Below are 22611 nucleotides of genomic sequence, written 5' to 3'. Positions count from 1 at the left end.
AAATTATACATATAGGTCAATTTTATTTTGATTTTGATAAAGTGCAACGTTTAAAATATTATAATTAAAAGCAACCCAATCACACGTCACCTTTCATTTGCTTTTGTTGTATAAGGTTATCTTATTGTTACTATATATAAGTATCAATATTCTTCATATCTTAGCCTATTTAGACATTCCTTCATCAAAACTTACAAGAAAAAAACTTCAGTCATGGAAAAAATCGGTGATAGGAAGAAGAAACATGTTTTAGATCTATCTCCTTTCTTTCTATATGAGGCGGCGGGCGATTCTGAGTGCGACCTTGATTATCATCACAACATGATGATGGTGATGGGTATGGGTATGGGTATGGGTATGGGATCATCATGTCATGACGAAAATGAAGAGGAAGGAGATGATGATGATGACGATGCATTGTCATGCAGTTATGATGTATGGGATGATAATAATATATTATCATCCCATACTCATATCAATGAGTCTCGAAATGACCTATGTAGGTCATCCGGGACACATAAGGTCAGAACTATTGGTGCCCATCATCATAGTCATGTTAATGTTAAAGATGATGATTATGGTGATAGTGAATTGGTGATTAAGGGTTCAAAAGAAGGCATCATGTATAGTAGTAAAATAAGCTACTCATCAAGAGAAGATTATAAGTGCACATCGGAAGTTATGTCAACGGCAAATAGTCGTAATAGCTCAAGGAAGTCATGTATTGATTCCATTGAAGGGAAAAATTTGAGTGAAAAAGAAAGGAGTAGGCTCTTTTGGGAGACTTGCTTAGCTTCTTAATTAATTAGGCTCTTTTGATTCTTTCAATTCATTCTTGTTAATTAATTAATTTCCTCGTGTAAGTAGGGGACTTTAACATATACCCGTGGGTCCGGTCCGAAATTAATTGTCACACATAAACTCGTAATGTGACAATTGGATCCGACTGAGAAGTATATAACCAGATGTCGTTGTGGTTCTTTTAGGGGAAGATCTCCATCTGTCCGAAATCAATTGTCACGTTTTTGAACTAGGAATGTGACAGTTGATGGATTCGACAGAAAAAAGTAAATAGCCAGGTATGGTTGTGGTTCTTCAAGGAAAGGTCTGAAGTTGGAAACCCGAAATTGGCCTTCCCACCAACCAAGAGGCCAAAGGCAGGTAGAGAATGATTTAGTTGAATAGTTGGATCAACACTGTAATATTGTCAACCGTACGTGTTGAACAAAGATGCTTAATGTTCCTAAGCATTCTTTGTTCTTATTTTGAATCGAAATTTGTAAGTATTCTTCAACCCAAAAAAGTAACAAAAGGTTCATCTTTTCTTTTCTTCTTAGTAATTGCTTTTTTTTTAATGTAAATATTTTTAAAAGGTTTTAAGTAATGTTATTTTTTTATTTGTGTGTGTGTGTTTTTCTTTACAATTTTCAGTTGTTCATCACTTTCAAAATTGTACTAACTTTTACAACGACTACAAGATTCACTTAAAAGTAATAAAATACTTCCTCTGTTCCTAAATAGTTGCACCATTTTGACTTTTGACACTATTCACTTGTCTTGCTTTGACCTCAATTTTCTATTAATAAATAAAATTAAAAATTATTATACAAAGTATTATTAGGTTTGTCTTAATATATATTTTAAATATAACAACTTTTTATAATTTTTACTAATACATAATTATAAGTATTGATGGTCAAAATTTTGCGTTGGCAAACGTGAAAGTCAAAACGGTGCAACTATTTAGGAACGGAGGAAGTATATAACGGTGCAACTAATCAGTCAAATATATTGAAAAATGACTTTTCAAATGGTCCTTGATCAAAGATCTCTGTAGTTTTAAACTAATAGCGATATTCATTTTACATTTATTCATATGTAGTACAAAGTATATTATTTTAGAATGTTTGAATAAGTGGACATTTCCATGATGAAATATCACTAATTGTTAGTGACAATTAATTTAATCGCAATGAAGACTTAAAAACTACTCCATACAACGTATGTACGTTTCACAATTCTTGCCACAACATACTACTTAGCTTAAACCGGAAAGTTTGCGCGCAGTCCTAAATTACAAAAATGTCCTCCTACCAAAAAAACGGATCCGAATTGTGGGATCAAAGGGTAAATTTAGCATGCAAAAGATAGTCTCTTAGTAGAATCATGGTATTATTTTAGGAATAGTTAATCAAGTATTTTATTTCAAGTCAAAATCCGACTAAGTAATAATACTTTTTGCTAGAATCATAGTACGTATGTGGGTTATTGTAAATTTTCAAAATTTTAGTATGACAAAAGATTCGGAGTAGTCTCGATCTTAGTATTGTCTCTAACTTTAAAAACGGACTAACTAATTACTACTCCGTATTAATTAAGTCTTATTTGAATTTTCTTATAGAATCAAAGTATTCGTGTGTTCAATTTTATTTTGTCATTTTCCACATTTTAGGTGTAATCAGTATAGGATGTCAATGAAAAATGACTAAATATATGTTAATGTAGTTCAAAGTAAGTACGTGATTGGTGGAATAATGACTCGTTGAGTAAGTTATTTGATGTCAAAAAGTTGTAATATTTTATCACGCCACACCACCTTTTAGATATAAGCTAGCTTGTTCTGAATACTATTTTTTTTTTTTACGCATAGCACACTCGGTTCACTGGAGCGTAGCTCCGACTACATTCGAATTCGACCCGTATTGCACACCTTGCTTATGGTGAGTGAGTCTCACTACAAGAGTTTCTGCATACGGCAAGGCTCGGACCCGAGACCTCCCTTAAGGGGCATCAAGCTGCTTACCACTTGAGCCAACTCTATGTTGGTTTGTTCTGAATACTATTGATATTAGTCATAGTTGTTACATTGATCACCACTCGACTAACTTTATTACTTCGTATTAGATTGAACACACGGTCTGTCACACCGACTGACAAAGAGCACATATTAATTCTTCATGAGTAACAACAGTCAAATACTTCATTCTTAAGGAGTAACAACAGTCAAATACAGCATTGGAGATTTGGACAAAAGTTTAAAATACCATTGACTCTTAAACTGTAAACAGTTAATAGGGTAGCTAGTTAAGTTGAGGTGTCATGATTTTAAGCACCTAAAATTGATGGCAAACAAAAACAACTGATGTAAAGACTCATCACTTATAATTCAAGATTAATATGGTCTTTGGAAATGTGGAATCACCTACTCTCTCCGTCTCTTTTTGTTCTTTATATTTTCTTTTTTGGGTATTTCAAAATGTTCTTTACATTTCCTTTTATATTATCACATACTCCCTCCGTCCCTTAATACTTGCACCGTTTCGACTGGACACGCTTGCCAATGCAAAACTTTGACCACCAATATCTTTAACTACATATTATAAAAACTTATAAAATATTAATATTTTGAAAATATATATTAAGATGAAGCCAACAATATATTTTATACTAACATTTGTTTTCATATACTAGAAATAAAATTAGGTCAAAGTGAATTATGTGAATAGTGCAAAAAGTCAAAACGGTGTGAGTATTAAGGGACAGAGGGAGTAAATAACTTAGTTTTCTATCAAAATTTGTGTCCAATTATTATTTTAACCAATTAAATTCATTTGGTCATTTAATCTCTCACACTTTTCCATTTGGACATTAAATTTTTCTCATTTCCCAATATCATAATTTTGATAAATGTGAAAACATTATAAATAAACGTAATTTATCTTGTTTAAATAAAAAAAAATTGAGGAACCTCGATGCAAATTAATTAATCGTTAAAACGCGTGAAAAATAACAAACATAAAGAACAAAAAGAGACGGAGGGAGTAGTCCTTTTGATTTATTGGATATAGGAACTAAGAGGGACAAAAGGTTATATTGGATCGAATATTTGAAAAGAAAATGAAATTGGATAGGATAGTGAATTAAGGCTCCTTTTATTTATAGTTGGAAAATTAAAAACTAAAACATGAAAACCACAATAATATTTACCAAATTTGGTTATATATGGAGTTTTGATTTATCAATGGCACATTTCGTTGCATGGTTGAATGTCAATGATTCGGAGTTTGTATTCAAAATCTAATAAATTTCCTATTTGCGGGAACAAATTCTCTAGATATTGTTAAAATCAAAATAAAATTCCTATTTACATTGATTTTAAAAAACAATCCCGATACCATTCACATAGATCGGGAATAAGGTGGAGGCGTTCTCTCTTTTACTTTTTATTCCAAACTTATCGTTGTAATTTTGAATTCAACAAGATAGATCAATTACTTGATGTAAAATAATAAATGTTTTTTAATTTATTTTTTATATTATATCAAAATATACTTTTATTAGTTTTTTTTAAAAAAATACTTTTATTAAAAATATGTTGGTAATGGCAAAAAAAAAAAAAATTATTAAAAATATGTTGGTGTATTTTGTATAAAATTAAAATGTAAAAAAAAAAGTGATGGTCCATTGGAGGATCAGCCAACTAAGTAACTAAGTACTAATGGGCCTAGGAAGCGCAAGCTCGTTATCCTTCCACTGACAAGAGCGGGAGGTTTTCGTTGCTCTGTGAAACCAGCCTCACGCAGTCCCCTCCACTCTAAGGCCCATAAAGATCAGGCCTTCGCCCGACCCACATGGACCAACTCTCAACTTGGAGAGGGCGAGCCAGCATAATGCCAACCACAGAGACCCGACCCAGAGAGCTGAAATCCTGTTCCATCAGCTTAATGCTCCCACTTGGGTCACAAGCTCACGTTACTGAGCTCAGCGATAAGTCTAGTGCTCATACGGATATATAAACAAAGAAAATAAACGACTCTCTTTCTATGTGGGAACTTTTAGTTTTATTAGGCTTTGTAGGATATCTTAACTTCTTCATGTCCTCAACGTTGTCACACCATAATTAGTTCTGAACATTTTCTTGTGATAATTCGTCGTTTCTGTGTAGATTGTTGCTGCGAGATGACGATGAAATCGATCGCCTCCCAAAAGTTCATCCAGACCCGAGGAAAGAGAGATTAAAGTCGATACGAGTTAACGAGTATGTTCTTTATAATACACCAGGTTTCTAGGAAGAGAAAATGATTTGCTAATCGGGTATCTTGTAGATTTGATGATGGACTTCTATTGTAACTCAGAGGTCAGATTACGGCAAAAGGGATTAAAGGAAGGCAGATTAAAAAGTTTGGGGATAGTGATTTTAGAAGGACAAAGCCAGAGAGTACAATATGTGAAATCAAGTGAGTGAATGAGATTGATAATTTGATTCATGGGTGTACAAGCTATTCATAATTCATTCCAATCACTCGAAATTTATTTATGTGATTAAACATGTTATGCACAATACACTAGTATCAAATCCTACGTGGGAATTAAATAACTTTGGTGAAACATGATATGATTTAATTAAAGTAAAACTCATATACAGATTCATCACTTCGTTATTTTAATCTAATTTCCTGCCCTTTTCTACCAAAAAAAAGCCACTTGTTTTTAGAGTTTAAGAGGAGGTTCCATCACAAAATCAGTTAAAATTGAAAAAAGTAGTTCCTCAAGGTTATAAGTTGGTGTATCTTCATTTTTTTCCAATGTGGGATAACTCTAAATGTGAGTATTTTCATTTAGGACCTCAACAAAACATATGCATTGTATGAAGACGTGTGACAAATTAGTGAAATTGAGGTAGCATGGAGGCTTCAGATTACGTTTAAGAGAAAATTACTGCGTATTGACAATTTTGTGATCACTTTGTTGAAAGAATAGTTCTATACACGACCATACGTACGTAGTAAAATCTATGGAAGCCATTCATAGTTTCACACCAACTTGGACATAAATTTCAACATGTAGAATTCAGCTGAAGACTGAACCGTAAAGTTGCAGAAAATTCACACCAGAAAAATTGGTCAAAAACATCGATAACCTTGAATTCAAATCAAACGAAGCAAGCTACAGAAGACCACAACTAGCAGAGAATTTACTCTTTTTAATCAACTGACTGCAATTTCAACAGCAACAAAGAATGCTTAGTAAGGCTGCTACCTTTCAAATGCTGGAATTTCAAAGGCAGAATAGATCTGTTTAAACTAATTTCAACACAACCATACAATTAAGTTACAGTGTGACTTGAATGTCTTCAGTCCTTAACGTACTACAAACTCCAACCCAGTAAAATGGTCAAAACCTAGAAAATCAAGGTCAGTGGCAAACTGAACCTTTGAACCTTGACTACTTGAAGCAAACCAGTCCTAATATTTCCTCCTTGACACGATGAAATCCTAACTTCCTAACGCGGTAAGGGTAACTAATTTACAAACACAACAACAATGCACATACAACAACATATGTCAAACAAATGTTTCAAGGCTACTACCATCATAACCAGTATAGAGGGTCGTCTATGCTCGTGTCAACTGTTCACGAGCAAGGGCATCGATGATGCAGTCTCGACTAGCTGATCCATCTCCACGTCTTTTACACTCTCGTATCTTTCTGATAAGCTTTTTGAGTCAAATGTATTACGTTCACCACTGTCAGAATTACTGTCAGAATTTACTGTTTCTGCCTCATCCTGCCGATTGCTAATTATCTTGTTTCTATCCAATTGCCTCAGGAAACATTCTTCTATTTCTCTCAAGGAACCACCACCTATTTCGCTCAAGGTATTACCGCCTATTTCTCTCAAGGAATCACCTTCATCTTCATGTTCATACTCTTCATTGTGATTATAATCAGCAGATTCATCACAATCAGAACCAGGCCCTCTTGACTCACAACTTGTATCCATTTCCTGCTGGCTGTTGTACTCCTCATCACTCTCCTGGCCTGAAGAATGGGATGACATAGGTGAATAGTTACCCTCAGTAACAACCTCTTCACGTTCCCTTAGAGTTTTAGTTATGAGGGTTTTGAGCAAGTTCATGACTTGAACAGCATGCATTAGAGCTGTAAGCGGATCAGACATCTGCATCAAACAAATCATAACATATCAGCTAGAATAACTTTAACAAACAAATACATTGTACACCATTTACTGTTCTGCTTGATAATAAACTTAAATGAGTTCAATTTCCATGATTAGCAATTGCGAGTGGATTAGTGGAGTTTCTTTGTACTTTTGAGTTTTTTTATTTTTTAAGTGTTTCGGTCCAATATGCTAGACTAAATGAACAGAACACAGAGGCTTCTTATACCTGAGTCATGTTTGGAGCAAAAACCATTGCAATATTTCTGGCATTCATCTTGTTGAATTCCTCCTCCTCGACCACATCAGCCATAAGATCAATAGCCCAGTTGAGAAGTGCAGCTTCCATAGGTTTAAGCTGTTTTACCAGCAAGAAGTAATCTTGTTCACTGTTACATTGAAGAACTTGCTCCGGTGAAAGACCATCCAATACTCCAGAAGGGAGCTCCCGAAACCAGGTCTTAATTAAGCCAGCTAGACAATGCACATCTATGTCATCTGGCACAATGCCCCGGTTAATCTCATCTCTAACTTGTTCTTCTTGACCATTTTCTGGGTTTATACGAAAGATTCCTTCTGCCTGCAAACACAACAAACCCCTCAAGCCAGATGACAAAAAAAGAAGTCGAAATGAACTTAGTATAACTAGCAAATTCGTACCTTGAGACCCTCCTGTGAGTACAGCCTCTCTTGCATTAGCAGTAGTATAAAAGGGACACTATTTCCTTTGGTATCATACGCACATTGCATTGATTCTGCTGAAACACCAAATACGCTCACACTGCAAAGATGCAGACTCAATATCAAGTTGACATTACATTGAAGAAGGTTCAAACCCAGATCAAGTGCCAAGCAAATTAGAATGTAGTATACTTTGTGTGCTATAAAATGCTTCATTTGACAAAAATATAAAAACCTAAAGGCTGAATTCACTACAACATCTTAAACTTACACCTAGGAGCATTATGCTATATGGATGATATGATACTCAAAATTATCATACCATTATTTTCTAATCGATCCAAATAACAGTATCAAGTTGACATTACACTGAAGAAGGTATAAACCAGATCAAGTACCAAGCAAATTATAATGCAAAAGTATTTCGTTTGATAAAATGCTTCATTTGACGATAACATAAAATCCTAAGGGCTGAATTCACTACAACATCTTACAATTTCTTAGAAGCATTGTGTCATATGAGTGATATGACACTAAAAAATTATCATAGTAGTCTTTCATCTCAAACTCTGTACTAAGGAGATCTTCAACTTTTGAATATCAGACTTGTTCTCTGCAACTATCAACATACCATCTACATATAGGACCATATAAATCAAAGAACCATTTAATCAATCATTTTTTATTTAATCGCTCATTCACTCCAAGAAACAACTATAGAACCTCGTCATTTTTCTCCATCCGCCAAAATCAGTACTTCCTCCATTTCTATATAATTGCAACACTTCCCAAAAATGGAAATGTCACAATAGTTGCAACACATCTAAAATGAAAACATTTTTTACCCAAAGTTACACTTTTAAACCTAATATGAAATAAGTAATGTGACGAAAGTGGTTGTGGTCCCACTCAAGTACCACTTTCTTAAATATCGTGTAGAGGGGTATGTTACACAATAAAGCATCGAAGGAAGTACTACATTATAATTTAAAAATTAGGGAACGTTACATTTTATACTATCGTTAAACAAGTTCAAAAGGGTATTTGCGTTATATGTTGTTGTGATGAATTCTTCACTTAGTTCACTATATATTCATACCATTTTCGTTATTTTGTAATAAGTTCTTCACCATATTCATACCATTTCGGGAACTTGTAACAAATTCTTATAACATAGCGTCATAATGCTAATGAAACCCTTTATTCGAAACTACGGCAAGAGTGGGCAATTCAACAATTGAAGCAAACTACCATATAGATGAATTGACAATATTTACTTTATTATGATAAGCCCAACACTTCAAGGAAACTACACATTATACCATACTTCAGTCTAAAGCTAACATGAATAAAGGAGCTTATATACTACGTCTAAGTATAAAACGAGGCTATAATATACCGTTTGTTATCTCAAACGTTATACATGCAGTATATCGTTCTTGATCATGTGTATTACACGGGTTTAAAGGCCAGTACCACGATTATACAGTAATGTAGAAATTAGAATACCGTAATGTACTACTCGTAAAAGAAAGCAACCTTTAACTAAACAATTAAAATGAATTGTACAATTAACAAAAGGAGTAGTTAAGTTTTTTGAAATTGTGCCCAAAGTATGAGGGGCCAGTGATTCATTAAAAGTCATAAATGAGGAAAACTCCTAACAACTCTTCCAAACTTAGAAATTTGAGCCCTCAATCTCACACCCCAATTTATTACTCACACGAAAAACCTGCACCCAAATTCAAATTCATAGTACAAATTAATTAAACCCCTTAATTAATTGCAAAAACCCCAGATCCATGAACAAATAAAAATCAAGATTTAGGGTTGGATAATATGAACAATAAAATTACCTAGCACTGGGAACTTTGCGAGGGATTTCAACTTCAAACTCAACAGGAAGACCAAGAAACCCCTGGAAACGATCAAATGTAACATGAGTAATATGTTTGACATTAGTAGGCCAACCAATTTCCATTTGTTGAACAGCTGAGATAACTTGTTCTCTTCGATCTACGCGGCAAGAAACCATTGATTTCCTCAATGCTGCTAAGAGGAATGCAACTAATGACAGCTGATTCTGCTCGTCTGTCATTCCTTTTGTTGGTGCTGGACTTTTTGTACCGCCACCGCCTCCGCCGCAACCTCCGCCTTTTGTAACCATTATAAGGCCTGTCATATGGGGGTTTGTTTGTGTGTTAGTTGTTGATTGTGAGGAGAGAGAATGGGAGTCGAGTCGAGACGAGAAAGTGTGGTTTGAAATGGGAAGTTTTGTTTTTGGTTTGTTGTTTTAAACTTGGGATGCTTTTGTTGGGAGGTGGGATTCAAACGGACACCCGCTTTTCAAATTTTGAGGGGAGGGGCCTACTTTTTTTTATCTTTAGTTGTTATTTACTATATTGCCCTTTATAACTTTCATGATTTTGAGCAGGCAACTAATTAAATCTGGGCCTAAGCTTGGATCAATTTATCATGACCCATGTTCAAAATCTTCAATTGTTCTTGGAATCTTGTGTTGATTTTTTATTTTATTTTAATTGTTTTTTGTCTTTTTGGATGACTAACAACTAAAATTATGGGGACGTTTAGTTATAAAAAATCTACTCCGTTCAGGTTTGAGTTGAATTTGTTAAAACACTTTGTAATATATACTCTCTTTTTTTCCTGAAAGTGCCAATTTTCCTTCACATTTTTGCCAATGCACATTATGTATAGTTAACATCTCAAAGTACATGTTAGTAAAAATTATACCCGTAAAACTTTGGTAAAGTTTCTTTTTTGTTTTGTGATTAAAATTTTGATATTGTTAAAGTATTCATTTAGACGATCAAACAAGATCTCACATGACTATGTTTTTTCATATGTTATAACAAATTTAATAGATTATCTTCTAATGTGAATAATGTCAATATTCCTAATAGGCAGAACTTTATGAAACGGAAAGAGTATTTTTTTTTTTTTTTTTTGAGGGGAAACGAAAAGACTATTATGTGTTGGATAAGTGCTTAATTCTTAATTGTAATTAATTAATAGTCGGTCAATTATTTATTGTAAGAAAAGATGGTGTGAATATATGTGAGGAACAGAAGGGTGAGAAAAACTAATATATGGGGTAATTGCCTAATTCAGAGTGAAATTTAGGTTGTGTTTGGCAATGAAAGGATTAAAGAGTGTTTAGTTAGATAAATTAGAGATTTGACCAGTGAATCTGCTAATTTGGGGTGTTTGGTGATTAGCAATTAGGAATGGCGGATTCGGCTAAACCCGCTAATTTAGGAAACGCACCTTATAGTCTTATACTGTAATACTAGTGTTTCTAACTGAATGATTTGATATCAATTGTCAAATTACACTCATGCCAAGTGCGTCGAGGCGGATATCGGGCATGCAACAACAAACACATATCAACTAAAAGACAAATAGCTAAAAGACAAAAAAGGAAGTACCATTCATGTAAAAAAAGTACCATTCTAATACCATTCTGTAAAAAAAGTACCATTTGTGTTTAGAAAAGTACCATTTAATTTTTTTTTTTGTCCTTTTTCCTATTTTGTCTTATGTTCTGATATGTATTTGGACACACATATCAGATATGTGTTTTTACTTCCTCCACTCATGCCCACAATTGGAGAACTTAGGGGGACAATACAAGAGGAAGTAAAAACACATATCTGATATGTGTGTCCAAATACATATCAGAACATAAGACAAAATAGGAAAAAGGACAAAAAAAAAATTAAATGGTACTTTTCTAAACACAAATGGTACTTTTTTTTACAGAATGGTATTAGAATGATACTTTTTTTACATGAATGGTACTTCCTTTTTTGTCTTTTAGCTATTTGTCTTTTAGTTGATATGTGTTTGTTGTTGCATGCCCGATATCCGCCTCGACGCACTCGACAATACAATCCCACTTGAGATTACTCGTATGTGCGTCCAAATAACAATCTAGTCCTTCACTCGATCCTTCCTAATGAAAAGTACCCAATTTCCTTTTTGTCATTTACGCGATCAAACCACTATTACATTATAATTTCGTACCACACATTTTTTTGTACGCCCAACTAATACAACCAGCTAGTCAAACCAGTTAATATAAAAACAATTACTCAAACCAGCTAATACAACCAGTTAATTACCGCTAACCGTTGATTACCAGAAAACTGTTGCTTTATTCCAAACCGTCATGTCTCTCACATTCCACCTCCCTTGGTAGGTCTTAATATATTAACGGTAGTTTCGCTACCAAAAATTTATTTCCCTGTATAAATCATAGTGAAACTTAATTATAAATTTACCATCCATGTAGGATTAATTAGAATGATTTTTTTTAATCTAGAAACCGTCAACTTGGATAGCCGTTATACCTTGGCCACTAAACTATCTGAGGAATTATTTTGATATGCACAGTGTATTATCTACTTCCTCCGTTCCGCAAAGGATGCATCATTTCTATTTGCACGTATGCCAATACGCTTCTTTGAACATTAATATCTCTAAATGCGTATAAGTAAAAGTTATAAAAAGTTGATATTTGGAATCCTTGCATTAATACGAATTTAACAAGATCTCACTTGACTATGTTTTTTCTTACACAACAGTGTAAAAATGATTGTCAAAGTTGATTGATGAATAGTGCGCAAATGAGAAACGACGCATCTATTGTGGAACGGAGGAAGTAATTGAATGGTAGTATATTAAAGTCAACCAACATTCGGCGTTGACGTTGCCTAATTCACGTATAAGTAAGGTATAGTTGTAAAGTGATCGATAAAGTTCACAATGGATGCGTATATGAAATCATTTTTCACATTCAAGAAATCCAATTTTTTTAGAGTGACTTTTTATTGAGCAACATTCCATCTGAGTGCTATATAAGGAGGCCACTAATGGAAGTATAGAACCATGCAACTTCAACGTAGTTTTATTATTAAGACCATAATAATAAGCTACGAAAGTATTGAAGTTGTACACATAATTTTTTTTTTAGGGTTGATTTTCGAGAGGATTTTTTTTTCCTGATCGAATATTTGATTGAAGATGGCTAACAAGGTTTTGTTATTGGTATTTATCATAGCGATTTGTACTACTTTTGTCATTTCTGATGGTAAGAAAAAATTGCATGACGATAAAGACAAAGATAAAGGTAAAGGTAAAGGTAACGGTCATGGAAAGGATAAACACAAAAACAATGGCGGTCTAGCGATCAATTTTTATGGAGAAAATTGTCCTCGTGCAGAAGAGATTGTGCAGACGGTTACTGAGAGACATGTCTCTAGTAACCCAGACTTGCCTGCAAAGCTCCTGAGAGTGCTTTTCCATGATTGTTTTGTCAGGGTATGTGTATTTTGTTTATTATTTATCAATGATAACCGCATATATTTTATGTTATTCATACCATTACTTTATCAATTTATTTATATTAAACTAACTAAACAAGTTGATAAATTTATTTATATATACATGATTAGTTTGCATGTAACTTAATACGTACTCTGATTTTTCATCTCGCGCGTATACGCATAAGTTGAGTTTTTTCAGCTGAACTAGAAGCTTGCCATAATTAAGTTTTTTCAATTTGTGGTTCCATGAGTTGAGAGGAGAAGAATAGAGATCAATCTAGTAATAGTCATGGGGTGACGATAAAGGTCGCAAGTTGCGCAATCTTACGTGTCGGAATTTAATTGGTACACATAGGCGTCACGTAGGGTATGCGTCATCAAATTATTTTTACTATCAATTCAATATTTTTACTATGAAAATATGTAAATAAGGTATTCGAGATAAAAAAAAAAAAAAAACAAATTAGAATATTAAGATTTCTCTACTTTTTTTTGAAACATGTATAATAAATTATATAAGTTAAATATTTTAGTTTCCAATTTAAATCATGACACATAAGCATGTTATGTCATCATTGTGACACGGCTTAAAGATCGCATGTTGCGACCTTTATCATTTTCGATAGTCATGTACGAGACAATTGTGTAGATAATATAACATTATGGTTAATTAGTTAATTACGATGGTGGACGAATTATTATATCACCCTGCTTTTATTTGGATAAATTACACCATCGATCAGTTCCTAGAATAATAATAATTTTGCATGCAGGGTTGTGATGGTTCAGTGTTATTAAACTCAGCAAAAGGTTCTCAATCAGAGAAAGAAGCATCAGCCAACCGAAACTTAGCAGGTTTCGAAGTTGTTGAAGATATTAAAGAGGAGATCGAGAAAGAGTGCCCAGATGTTGTGTCTTGTGCTGATATCTTGGCTCTTGCTACCAGGGACGCTGTTTCTCTCCAAGTAAGTTTAACTAAATTATATCTTACTCCGTTCTTTTAATTGCACCGTTTAAGATTTCACGATGACAATACACAAATTTTAACATTAATATATTTGATTATAATTAGTAAGAAAACATAAAAGTTTGATATTTTAAATGTTTCAAGACAAATCTAACAAGATTCTATAGCTCTAAGAAATTTAAATACGTAGCTTAATCTCTATTTAACTATGTAGTATTGATAATCTTTTTTAACAAGGACGACTCCAGGTTGGCTCGAACAAATTAAAACATGACTCAACTCGTTTGTAGCCTTATCTGCGATTAAGTAGATCAATAAATAAACAAGGTTTGTGTTCAACTTTTTCCAGTATGGGAGGCCCTTGTGGGAGGTGCCCACCGGCAGAAGAGATGGAACAACATCATTGGCATCGGAGGCTGAAGCAAATCTTCCTTCCTCATTCTCTAAGTTCCCTGTCCTTTTAAACAACTTCGCCATAAAGGGCCTATCTGTTCGTGATCTTGTGGCATTATCAGGTATGTCACTTAATTACGTTAAATGAAAATCATGTGAATGAAATGGACACAAAACGGAAAATTAAAATGCAAAGTTATTTAAGATCTAAAATAGTCTGGTACATTCTTTAAAAGAATAAAATAACAAGACACAAATCCGTCTCTTCACCACGTTTTGACTTTATCTTACGTTATTAAAAATAACAAATTATTTAGACATCGTTTGCGCCACTCACTAATTATGTTATTTAACTTTTACTATTTGTCCAGCAAAGCAAATTGAGTTTTTAACGTACCTACATTATATTTTGTTTTATTGTGGTGAATTATATTAAAGGTGCGCATACAATTGGAGTAAGTCGTTGTAACTTTGTGAGCTCAAGGCTATTTAACTTCACTGGAAAGGGAGATCAAGACCCTTCATTAAACCCATCTTATGCTGATTTCTTAAGGACCCAATGTAAAGGACCAAGTGATGCCACAACCACTCTTGAATTAGACCCTAAAAGTTCCCTCTCCTTCGACAACCATTACTTCCAAATATTAAAGGAACATAAGGGTCTTTTCATGTCCGACGCCGCCCTCCTCGACGATGCTAACGCCCGTAAAATCACCGAAGAGTTTCTTAACTCGGAAAGGTTCTTTGATGAGTTTGCTACGTCTATGGAAAAGATGGGAGCCATTGGTGTGCTTACCGGACGTCAAGGGCAGATTAGGAAACAATGCACTTTGGTTAACTAAAAATAATTACATGAGCATGTAAATTGTTAACAATACTAATTAAGTGTTGTCTATGCATGATCAATAAGGCCCATAAGGGTTATGTTTCAATTATTTCATATTTATACTATAATTCAATAATTCATTATTATGATGAATAATAAGGTTGCCAAATGGGCAGCTTGAGGTGAGAATTTCGCCTTTTTTTTTAACTAGTATTTGGGCCCGGACGATGCCCCGGGTTATTACGTTAATAACATTTGCATTTATTTATTTTTATTTTCGTAATGATAACATGAAACATGTCATGTCTTATAGTGATAAAGACGTTATTGTTTAAACACGAGGTTTGGAGTTCAAATCTTATGCAAATCATACTTCCTCCATTCTTTATTAAATGACACATTTTTTTTGTCACGTTTGCCAATGCAATATTTCAACCATTAATACCTTTTATTATCAATGGTTAAAAATTATAAAAATTTGATATTATAAAACTATAGGATGAGACGATTATAACAAGACCCCACATGAATATGTTTTTTGTTAAGTATAAATCACAATTGATGGTCAAAGTATATTATATGAATAGTGCCAAAAGTACAATTGTGTCATTTAAATAAGAACGGAGGAAGTATTTCCCATTTTTTCCATGTATGTAAATATCGCATAAAGTGAATGACTTATAAACAGAGTGTCACGTGTCACATAAATTTCTTTAGAAACGCCTTTTAATATAGTATATACGTACTATATGTTATTCATATAATCATACTACGGTAGTGTTCTCTTCACCTGAATTTGACTTATCTTATCTTATCTTATTGGCCCTGAACTTATCTTATCTTATCTTATCTTATCTTATCTTATTGACCCTTATCTTATCTTATCTTATCTTATCTGAACTTATTGACCCTTATCTTATCTTATCTTATTGACCCTTATTTTATCTTATTGACCCTTATCTTATTGAAACTTATAGTGTAACCTTATGTGATATTTATCTTATCTTATCTTATATTATCTTATCTTATTGGCCCTGAACTTATCTTATCTTATCTTATCTTATCTTATCTTATCTTATTGACCCTGAACTTATCTTATCTTATTTTATCTTATTTTATCTTATCAGACCTGAAATAAGTGAAAATAAGATGAAGAGAACAGAGCCTTAGTATGAGTTATACTATAATACGGAGTAAGGCAATAAAACTCAAAAACATCTTTATTTACATATTTTTGACATCTCTATAACTTTTTTAGTTTCATAAGTTCTTGTAAGATCATTCAGGCTTGGTATGTGGCCTACATTGCCGACACTTGCACAACGTAACTCTACGGCCTTGTTTTATAGGACCTTATTTTCAGGTCCTATAAGTTCAGATAAGTTCAGATAAGTTTCAATAAAATCCTATAAGTTCCAATAAGGTCATATAAGTTCCAATAAGGTCTTATAAGTTTCCATAAGTTCTTAAATAAAATAGGCAAATTTGCCAAAAACAACCTTTTATAACCATTTTTTTTGCAAAAAACAAAATTTTATAAATTTTTTTGCAAAAACAGACCTAAAAGTAAAAATAATTTGCAAAAGGCAACCTTTTTGCATTTTCAGGTGTTGACCTTCATTTTTCCGGTTTGACTTGGCCGGTTTTACTTATTGCACCCACTTTCCCTCCATTTTCCTCACTTAAACCCATTTGGATCCAAAATAAAACCCAAAAATTACAACATTCTCTCTGTTCTTCATCCTCGTTCTTCATCATCCACCAATTTTTTTTTTCCTCTCTTCTTGCTTTATCATTTGCATGAAATTGGTAGATTGCTGCTATATACTAAGTGATTTTCGACACTCTGCCACTAATTTTTGGTAAGTTTTGTTCACTAATTTTGCCTAATTTTAATGTAGGAAACTTAGGGTTTTTAACCACAATTTTGTGAATTGATTCGGTTTTGTTGATGGAATTGCAGGACCATGACACCTTTGAAGCAAGTTAGATGTAGTTGTGGTTTTCCTGTAGCAAAGAGGACCGCGTGGACTCATGAAACCTCGAGAAGGAAGTTCGTGGCTTGCAAATTCTACAATCCCGAAACTGGACAAAGGGGTTGCGATAAATTTGATTGGGTTGATGAAGGTATACTTGACTGGAAGAGGGATGTTACTAATGTGCTAGTAGTAAAAAAGCATAGGGTTTCAACTGATCTTGCCATTATGAGGAACAGAATGGCATGTATTGAGCAAGAGAAGGCTAGGCTTGCTGAAGAGGTCGAAAGGTTGAAGAAGAACAAGGGCATGATGAAGGTTCATGGTACAAGAATGAATGGGGGTTGATGAAATCTGATTTGGTTCAAAATAATCTAGTAGGGGTGATCGGTGTATGTGCAATTGTGTCTGTTGTAGTGAACTTCACCCTCACGAAGCTATTTGGGTAGATAATAGGATGATAGGGTGTTGGTGTTTTAGTAAAGTACGAAGCTAGGTTTTAGTAATTATCCGTTGTATTGCCTTTCGGTGTGATGGCTTGTTTGTAATCAAACCATTATGGTTTCAAATGAATGGAAAGTTTATCACAATGGTTTCTTCATAATTTGTATATGGTTTTATTGATTTTTCATTTCCAATTAAAGAACAATGTTAAAGATCTCACTTCCACCTAACATGTTCGGTTTCACAACGTACTGTTAAATAGTCCGGTCCACTTGACATGATCCCTTTCACAATGCTCATTTACTTCAAAAAACATATTCAAAGACATTGTTATAGTTCTCGTTTCCGCTAAACTTGTTCGGTTTCGATTTCACAAGATAAATTTTCAGGATGATCAACCATGAAAACATAACGAATTGCTTACAATTAATTTTCCTTGCAATTAATCTGTATATATATATATATATATATATATATATATATATATATATATATATATATATATATATATATATATATATATATATATATATTAGATTAATTGCAAGGAAAATTAATGGGAGTTTTTTGGAGAGCAATGGGAGCGTCCATGTAGGATTTCCATAACACAAAATAAATTATAATGCCATTTCTAAATAATAAAATAAAATACAAAATTTTAAGATAAGTAATGAAATTTATAAAAAAAACCTGGAAAAATATAAGATAAAATTGAAAATTCTTGAAAAGATAAATTTTGTAAAGATAAATTTTGGTTTAAAATAATTATGATTCCTAAGATATTAGACTTTGAATTTCATTACTTTTATTCTCTTCTTCGGTCATTACTTTGAATTTCATTACTTTTATTCACATCGATTAAAGATAAAGAGGATGTGTGGGTGGAAGGCCAAGACCAAGTGGCAAAGGTGATCATGGAATCTCTTTTGGATGTTTTTAATCCAATTGTAGATAACAATCTCAATGAGGAAATTGATCTCACGCTACGTCAGTTAGCGCTTCCGTGTCTAAGTAGTGGAGACAAGGACGCACTGGATAAAGAATTTTCAGAATCTGAAATCAAGGAAGCCATGCTGAGTATACATAGTTCGAAATCACCAGGACCAGACGGAGTAACGGCGGAATTCTTCTCTTTATACTGGGAGACGGTTGGTGATTTAGTAACTAAGAGCGTTCTAAGATTTTTTCACACGGGCTACCTGCTCAAGGAATGGAATCAATCTCTCTTAGTTATGATCCCAAAGAATTCGAATCCGGAATTGGCTAGTCATTTTCGGCCTATCGGTTTATGTAACACAATATACAAATGCATTTCAAAATGTATGGTGAACAGATTAAAAAAGGTGTTGCCAAGTTTGATTTCCAATTACCAACACACCTTTATTCCGGGTCGCTATATGGAGGACAATGTCCTTCTGAGTCACGAACTTCTTCACATGGTTAATTCAAGAAAGGCGGATATGGCAGTTATAAAGGTAGATATGTCCAAAGCCTATGATAGGGTGGATTGGACCTTCCTTCTCAAGGTTCTTCATGCATATGGTTTTTCAGCAAAATGGATACAACTTATTTCGCAATGTGTTAGTACGGTGTCGTTTAGAACTCTGATTAATCGAAAGGCTTCATCTCCTTTCAAGCCCAGATGTGGCCTTCGACAAGGTGATCCTATCTCTCCGTACCTGTTCCTATTTTGCATGGATATTTTATCTAGAATGCTATCATTAGCAGAGGATATAAAGTTATTCAAAGGGCTTCAAATCTCAAGACGATCACCGTCGATTTCACATTTATTCTTCGCGGATGATGTCATGTTATTTTTCAAAGCGGATGAAAGGGCATGTAGTGCAGTAATGAAGAATCTGGTTAGGTTTGGTAAAATCTCAGGTCAGCAACTAAACTTAAATAAGTCCTTTGTTAAATTTTCACCATCTACAAGCACTGAAAAGAAAACGAGTCTTCGGGCAATACTCAAAATGCCGCAAGTTTCCCAGTTAGGGAACCATTTAGGAGTCCCTATTGACATTCAGGGGAAAAAATCATCACATTTCCAATTTGTTGTGGATAAAATTGCGGGGAAGATTTTAAGTTGGTCTACACTATACCTCTCCCAATCAACCAAGTTAATTCTAATCCAGACCATTCTTCTTTCTATTTCTTCCCACGTTATGAAATGCCTAAAAGTTCCGCCCTCAATTACGAATAAAATTGATTCTCTCATTGGTAGGTTTTGGTGGGCGGGTGCTAAGGATAGGGGTGTGCATTGGGTGAAAAGGAGCTTGGTTAATAAGCCAAAGGCTATGGGAGGAGTAGGTATTCGATCGTCTGAGCTTCTGAACGATAGCTTGTTATTTAAACAAGCTATGAGGCTCCATAAAGATCACAACCTTTTGGTTTCTAAGGTAATTTTCTCGACTAGCGGGTGTTGTGTTTGCAAGAAGGGTCTCCAAAGACGTACAAAGATTAGGTGCTCACTGGGCAGGAGAGGCCTTTATAATGCCTCCTCAATCTTCGAGAAAGGTCTAGCATGGAAGATTGGAAATGGAAAAGACGTGCTAGCAGCTAGTATGGCATGGGTGGAGGGAAGAATCCCAATGGTTCGTTCGAATCAACTTTTGGCACGCTCTAGAAGATGGAAGGTGGAGGACTTCATTCACCAACATAGCAACACATGGAATGTGTCTTTAATCAGGCAATGTTTTGAATGGAAGGACGCCAAGGATATCTTGGCGATGGACTTACCTCATACACCTGCTACAGATTTTATCTTCTGGAAAGGATATCCTTCAGGAAATTTCACGGTTAGGTCAGGTTACGCTATGTTAGTTGAGAAGAGGATCATGGAGGAAGATAGAATTTCTGAAGATGTTTTGAAGGCTCTACGTATAATTTGGAAAATTAATATTCTGCCAAAATGGAAGGTTTTCATGTGGAAACTTATGTACGGAGGCTTAGCTGTTAATCATAACCTGGAAAGGAGAGGCTTTGATGTTAGCAATCATTGTGGCTATTGTGGGTGTGAGGACGAGTCCTTGCATCATGTTTTCCAGACTTGTAGTGTGGCTAGATTGGTATGGTCAGTTTACCGAATACAAGTCCACTCAAATGATAATGAATCCATAAGCTTTACTACGTGGATTCAGAGACATATCCTGCTCTATTATAGCAAGGATTCAGCAGAGAACACCAAGCTCGAAGCCTTTGTTGCCATGCTTCGGAGCTTGTGGGTCACTAGGAATGGAAGGGTTTTTCGAAACATGGGGGGTCATGCAAGGTCTGTTTAGTTCAAACTGAAGAGGAAATAAAACTCTTGCGATCATTCCAACAAGGATATAGATGGGAGGGCATGGGCAATCAGTCAAAGGATAAGGACCCTTTTCATCCCCCAGGCTTTCACTTGGTCAGTTTGGGAAGGAACAAGGAATTTTTTCCTAACTTTGTTTTGCAGGTTGATGGCTCGTGGGCAAAGAAAACAAAGAAGGCTGGCTGGGGATGGGCGTACAAAGATGGTGCGGAAGACAATAATTGCTATAGGGATGGAGGAGGGAGCTACGGGCGTACTTCTACAGCTTTCCAAGCAGAGGTCAAGGCTTGCCTACACGCTATGCAATGGGTAAAAGAGCAGAACATTAATGAGGTTATGCTACTCACAGATTCCAACAACTTGGTGATGAACTTGAAGCTGAACAAGGATGGTATAGTCGTCCAGGCTATCTGGGATATCAACGAAATCAAGAGACTAGCAGCAACGTTCAACACATGCATAATTCTAAAGGCAGACAGGGACAGAGTGAAAAGTGCTCATAATATTGCTAACAGGTGCAGGAAGGAAGGGTTGAGTTTTCGTAATAGATTATAGCTAGTGTTTTGCCAGTGTCAAAAAAAAAAAAAAAAGTATCTAATAGCTAGCACCTACGACTATTGCTTAAAATTCACTGCAATCGATTAATGAAGGGTGAAAATCTAGGTTCATAAAGCTATTTGTGTGAAATATGTTGCTTATTCTTTGTTCTTCTCTGCTTTTGTTTTGGCAGGGATCATCACCATAAATATTGCAGTTATTTCACCAAATACACCTAAACTTAATCATATACTATACTTTTCCATGCAACCGCTGTCATCATGGATATAATTCAAATAGACTTATGTGCACCATGTCGAGTTAGATCTTTAACGGGAGAAATGTTGAGGCTAATATAGTCGTCGTCGCCCACACAATTTTGTTAGGTATATGGTGTTTTTCTATAAAACTTGCACGATTTCAGAACTTTGATGTCTAAGAAATTTCCCTTTAGTTTTATACTCTATCACGCCCCCTCACATGAAAACCCAAAGTGTGGATGCAGCATAGGCCTCTTCATACCTAGCGCGAAATATTCCACTTTGAAAGGAGGGGTGGATGAGATTTGAACCCGTGACCTTTGCGTCACGTTGGCTCTGATACCATGTCAAAGGACCAACTCAACCAAAAGCTTAAGATGATGGTTGAAGCCCCAAGATTAGTTTTATACTCTATCAATTTGTTCTTGAGGTATGTTTTGTTGTTTGGTTTTGCTTGGTACGTTAATGCATAACATTGAGTAATAAATTGTTTTAGTATTTTCGTGTATCGCATAGGGTATTAACGCATACAAAATATATTTTAAGAATGATCCAGGTGTGGTATACTCTCCCTATAATCAAGGTTTCATTCCGTAAAACTTTAGATTTAAAGAATTGTTTGTCATTGTCCTCATTGTAGAATCTGTATTTTCCGAAATAGACAATTTTTACCTACCTAAGTCATGACCAATAATATTTTTTTGCTCTTATTATAAAGTTTATAACAATTATTTTCATCAAGTTTTTCAATAAATTATGGGTTAAAAATCTGATGAAGTGTTCACCTACAAAAGTAATGGGAGCGTCCACATATGATTTTCATGTCACAAAATTAAATGGTAATTCCATTCTTAAATAATAAGATAAAAACACAAAATTTTAAGATAAGTCTTGAAATTTTTCGTTAAAAAAAATCT

General features: G+C 34.3%; 3 protein-coding genes across 3 annotated transcripts; 2 read left to right on the top strand and 1 right to left on the bottom strand.

Moving 5' to 3' along the window:
• Window positions 1-6075: 6075 nt before the first annotated feature.
• Window positions 6076-9938, bottom strand: LOC110803970 (rho GTPase-activating protein 2). The gene is made up of 4 exons (XM_022009519.2): window positions 9499-9938; window positions 7622-7742; window positions 7191-7541; window positions 6076-6961 (listed from the first exon to the last, which is right to left on the bottom strand). Exons 1-4 carry the CDS (start codon window positions 9822-9824, stop codon window positions 6407-6409), a joined length of 1353 nt encoding a protein of 450 aa, XP_021865211.1. The 5' UTR covers window positions 9825-9938; the 3' UTR covers window positions 6076-6406.
• A 2527-nt stretch (window positions 9939-12465) lies between these two features.
• On the top strand, window positions 12466-15282 carry LOC110803978 (peroxidase 1-like). Its single transcript, XM_022009527.2, has 4 exons — window positions 12466-12985; window positions 13764-13955; window positions 14307-14472; window positions 14789-15282. The coding sequence occupies exons 1-4, from the start codon at window positions 12689-12691 to the stop codon at window positions 15190-15192; spliced, it is 1059 nt and encodes a 352-aa protein (XP_021865219.1). The 5' UTR covers window positions 12466-12688; the 3' UTR covers window positions 15193-15282.
• A 1694-nt stretch (window positions 15283-16976) lies between these two features.
• LOC130463546 (uncharacterized) lies at window positions 16977-21452 on the top strand. Its single transcript, XM_056832706.1, has 4 exons — window positions 16977-17038; window positions 17140-17477; window positions 18461-20838; window positions 21042-21452. Exons 1-4 carry the CDS (start codon window positions 16977-16979, stop codon window positions 21450-21452), a joined length of 3189 nt encoding a protein of 1062 aa, XP_056688684.1.
• Window positions 21453-22611: the final 1159 nt, after the last annotated feature.

This window comes from Spinacia oleracea, chromosome 6, assembly GCF_020520425.1.
Source record: "Spinacia oleracea cultivar Varoflay chromosome 6, BTI_SOV_V1, whole genome shotgun sequence".
Classification (NCBI taxonomy): Eukaryota; Viridiplantae; Streptophyta; class Magnoliopsida; order Caryophyllales; family Amaranthaceae; genus Spinacia; species Spinacia oleracea.
Note: the sequence above shows the minus strand (reverse complement) of the source record. Positions and strands in the feature narration are given on the sequence as shown.

Bases quoted from the DNA above. Each gene is read 5' to 3' on its own strand.
- LOC130463546 (XM_056832706.1), top strand. From the start codon at position 16,977: ATGAAATTGGTAGATTGCTGCTATATACTAAGTGATTTTCGACACTCT. The intron at 17,039-17,139 runs GTAAGTTTTGTT...ATGGAATTGCAG, and splicing joins CACTCTGCCACTAATTTTTG to GACCATGACACCTTTGAAGC. The intron at 20,839-21,041 runs GTTTTTCGAAAC...TTTGTTTTGCAG, and splicing joins GGGTCACTAGGAATGGAAGG to GTTGATGGCTCGTGGGCAAA.
- LOC110803970 (XM_022009519.2), bottom strand. From the start codon at position 9,824: ATGACAGGCCTTATAATGGTTACAAAAGGCGGAGGTTGCGGCGGAGGC. The intron at 7,542-7,621 runs GTACGAATTTGC...TTGTGTTTGCAG, and splicing joins ACTCACAGGAGGGTCTCAAG to GCAGAAGGAATCTTTCGTAT. The intron at 6,962-7,190 runs GTATAAGAAGCC...TGTTTGATGCAG, and splicing joins TTGCTCCAAACATGACTCAG to ATGTCTGATCCGCTTACAGC.
- LOC110803978 (XM_022009527.2), top strand. From the start codon at position 12,689: ATGGCTAACAAGGTTTTGTTATTGGTATTTATCATAGCGATTTGTACT. The intron at 12,986-13,763 runs GTATGTGTATTT...TTTTGCATGCAG, and splicing joins TCCATGATTGTTTTGTCAGG to GGTTGTGATGGTTCAGTGTT. The intron at 14,473-14,788 runs GTATGTCACTTA...ATTATATTAAAG, and splicing joins TGATCTTGTGGCATTATCAG to GTGCGCATACAATTGGAGTA.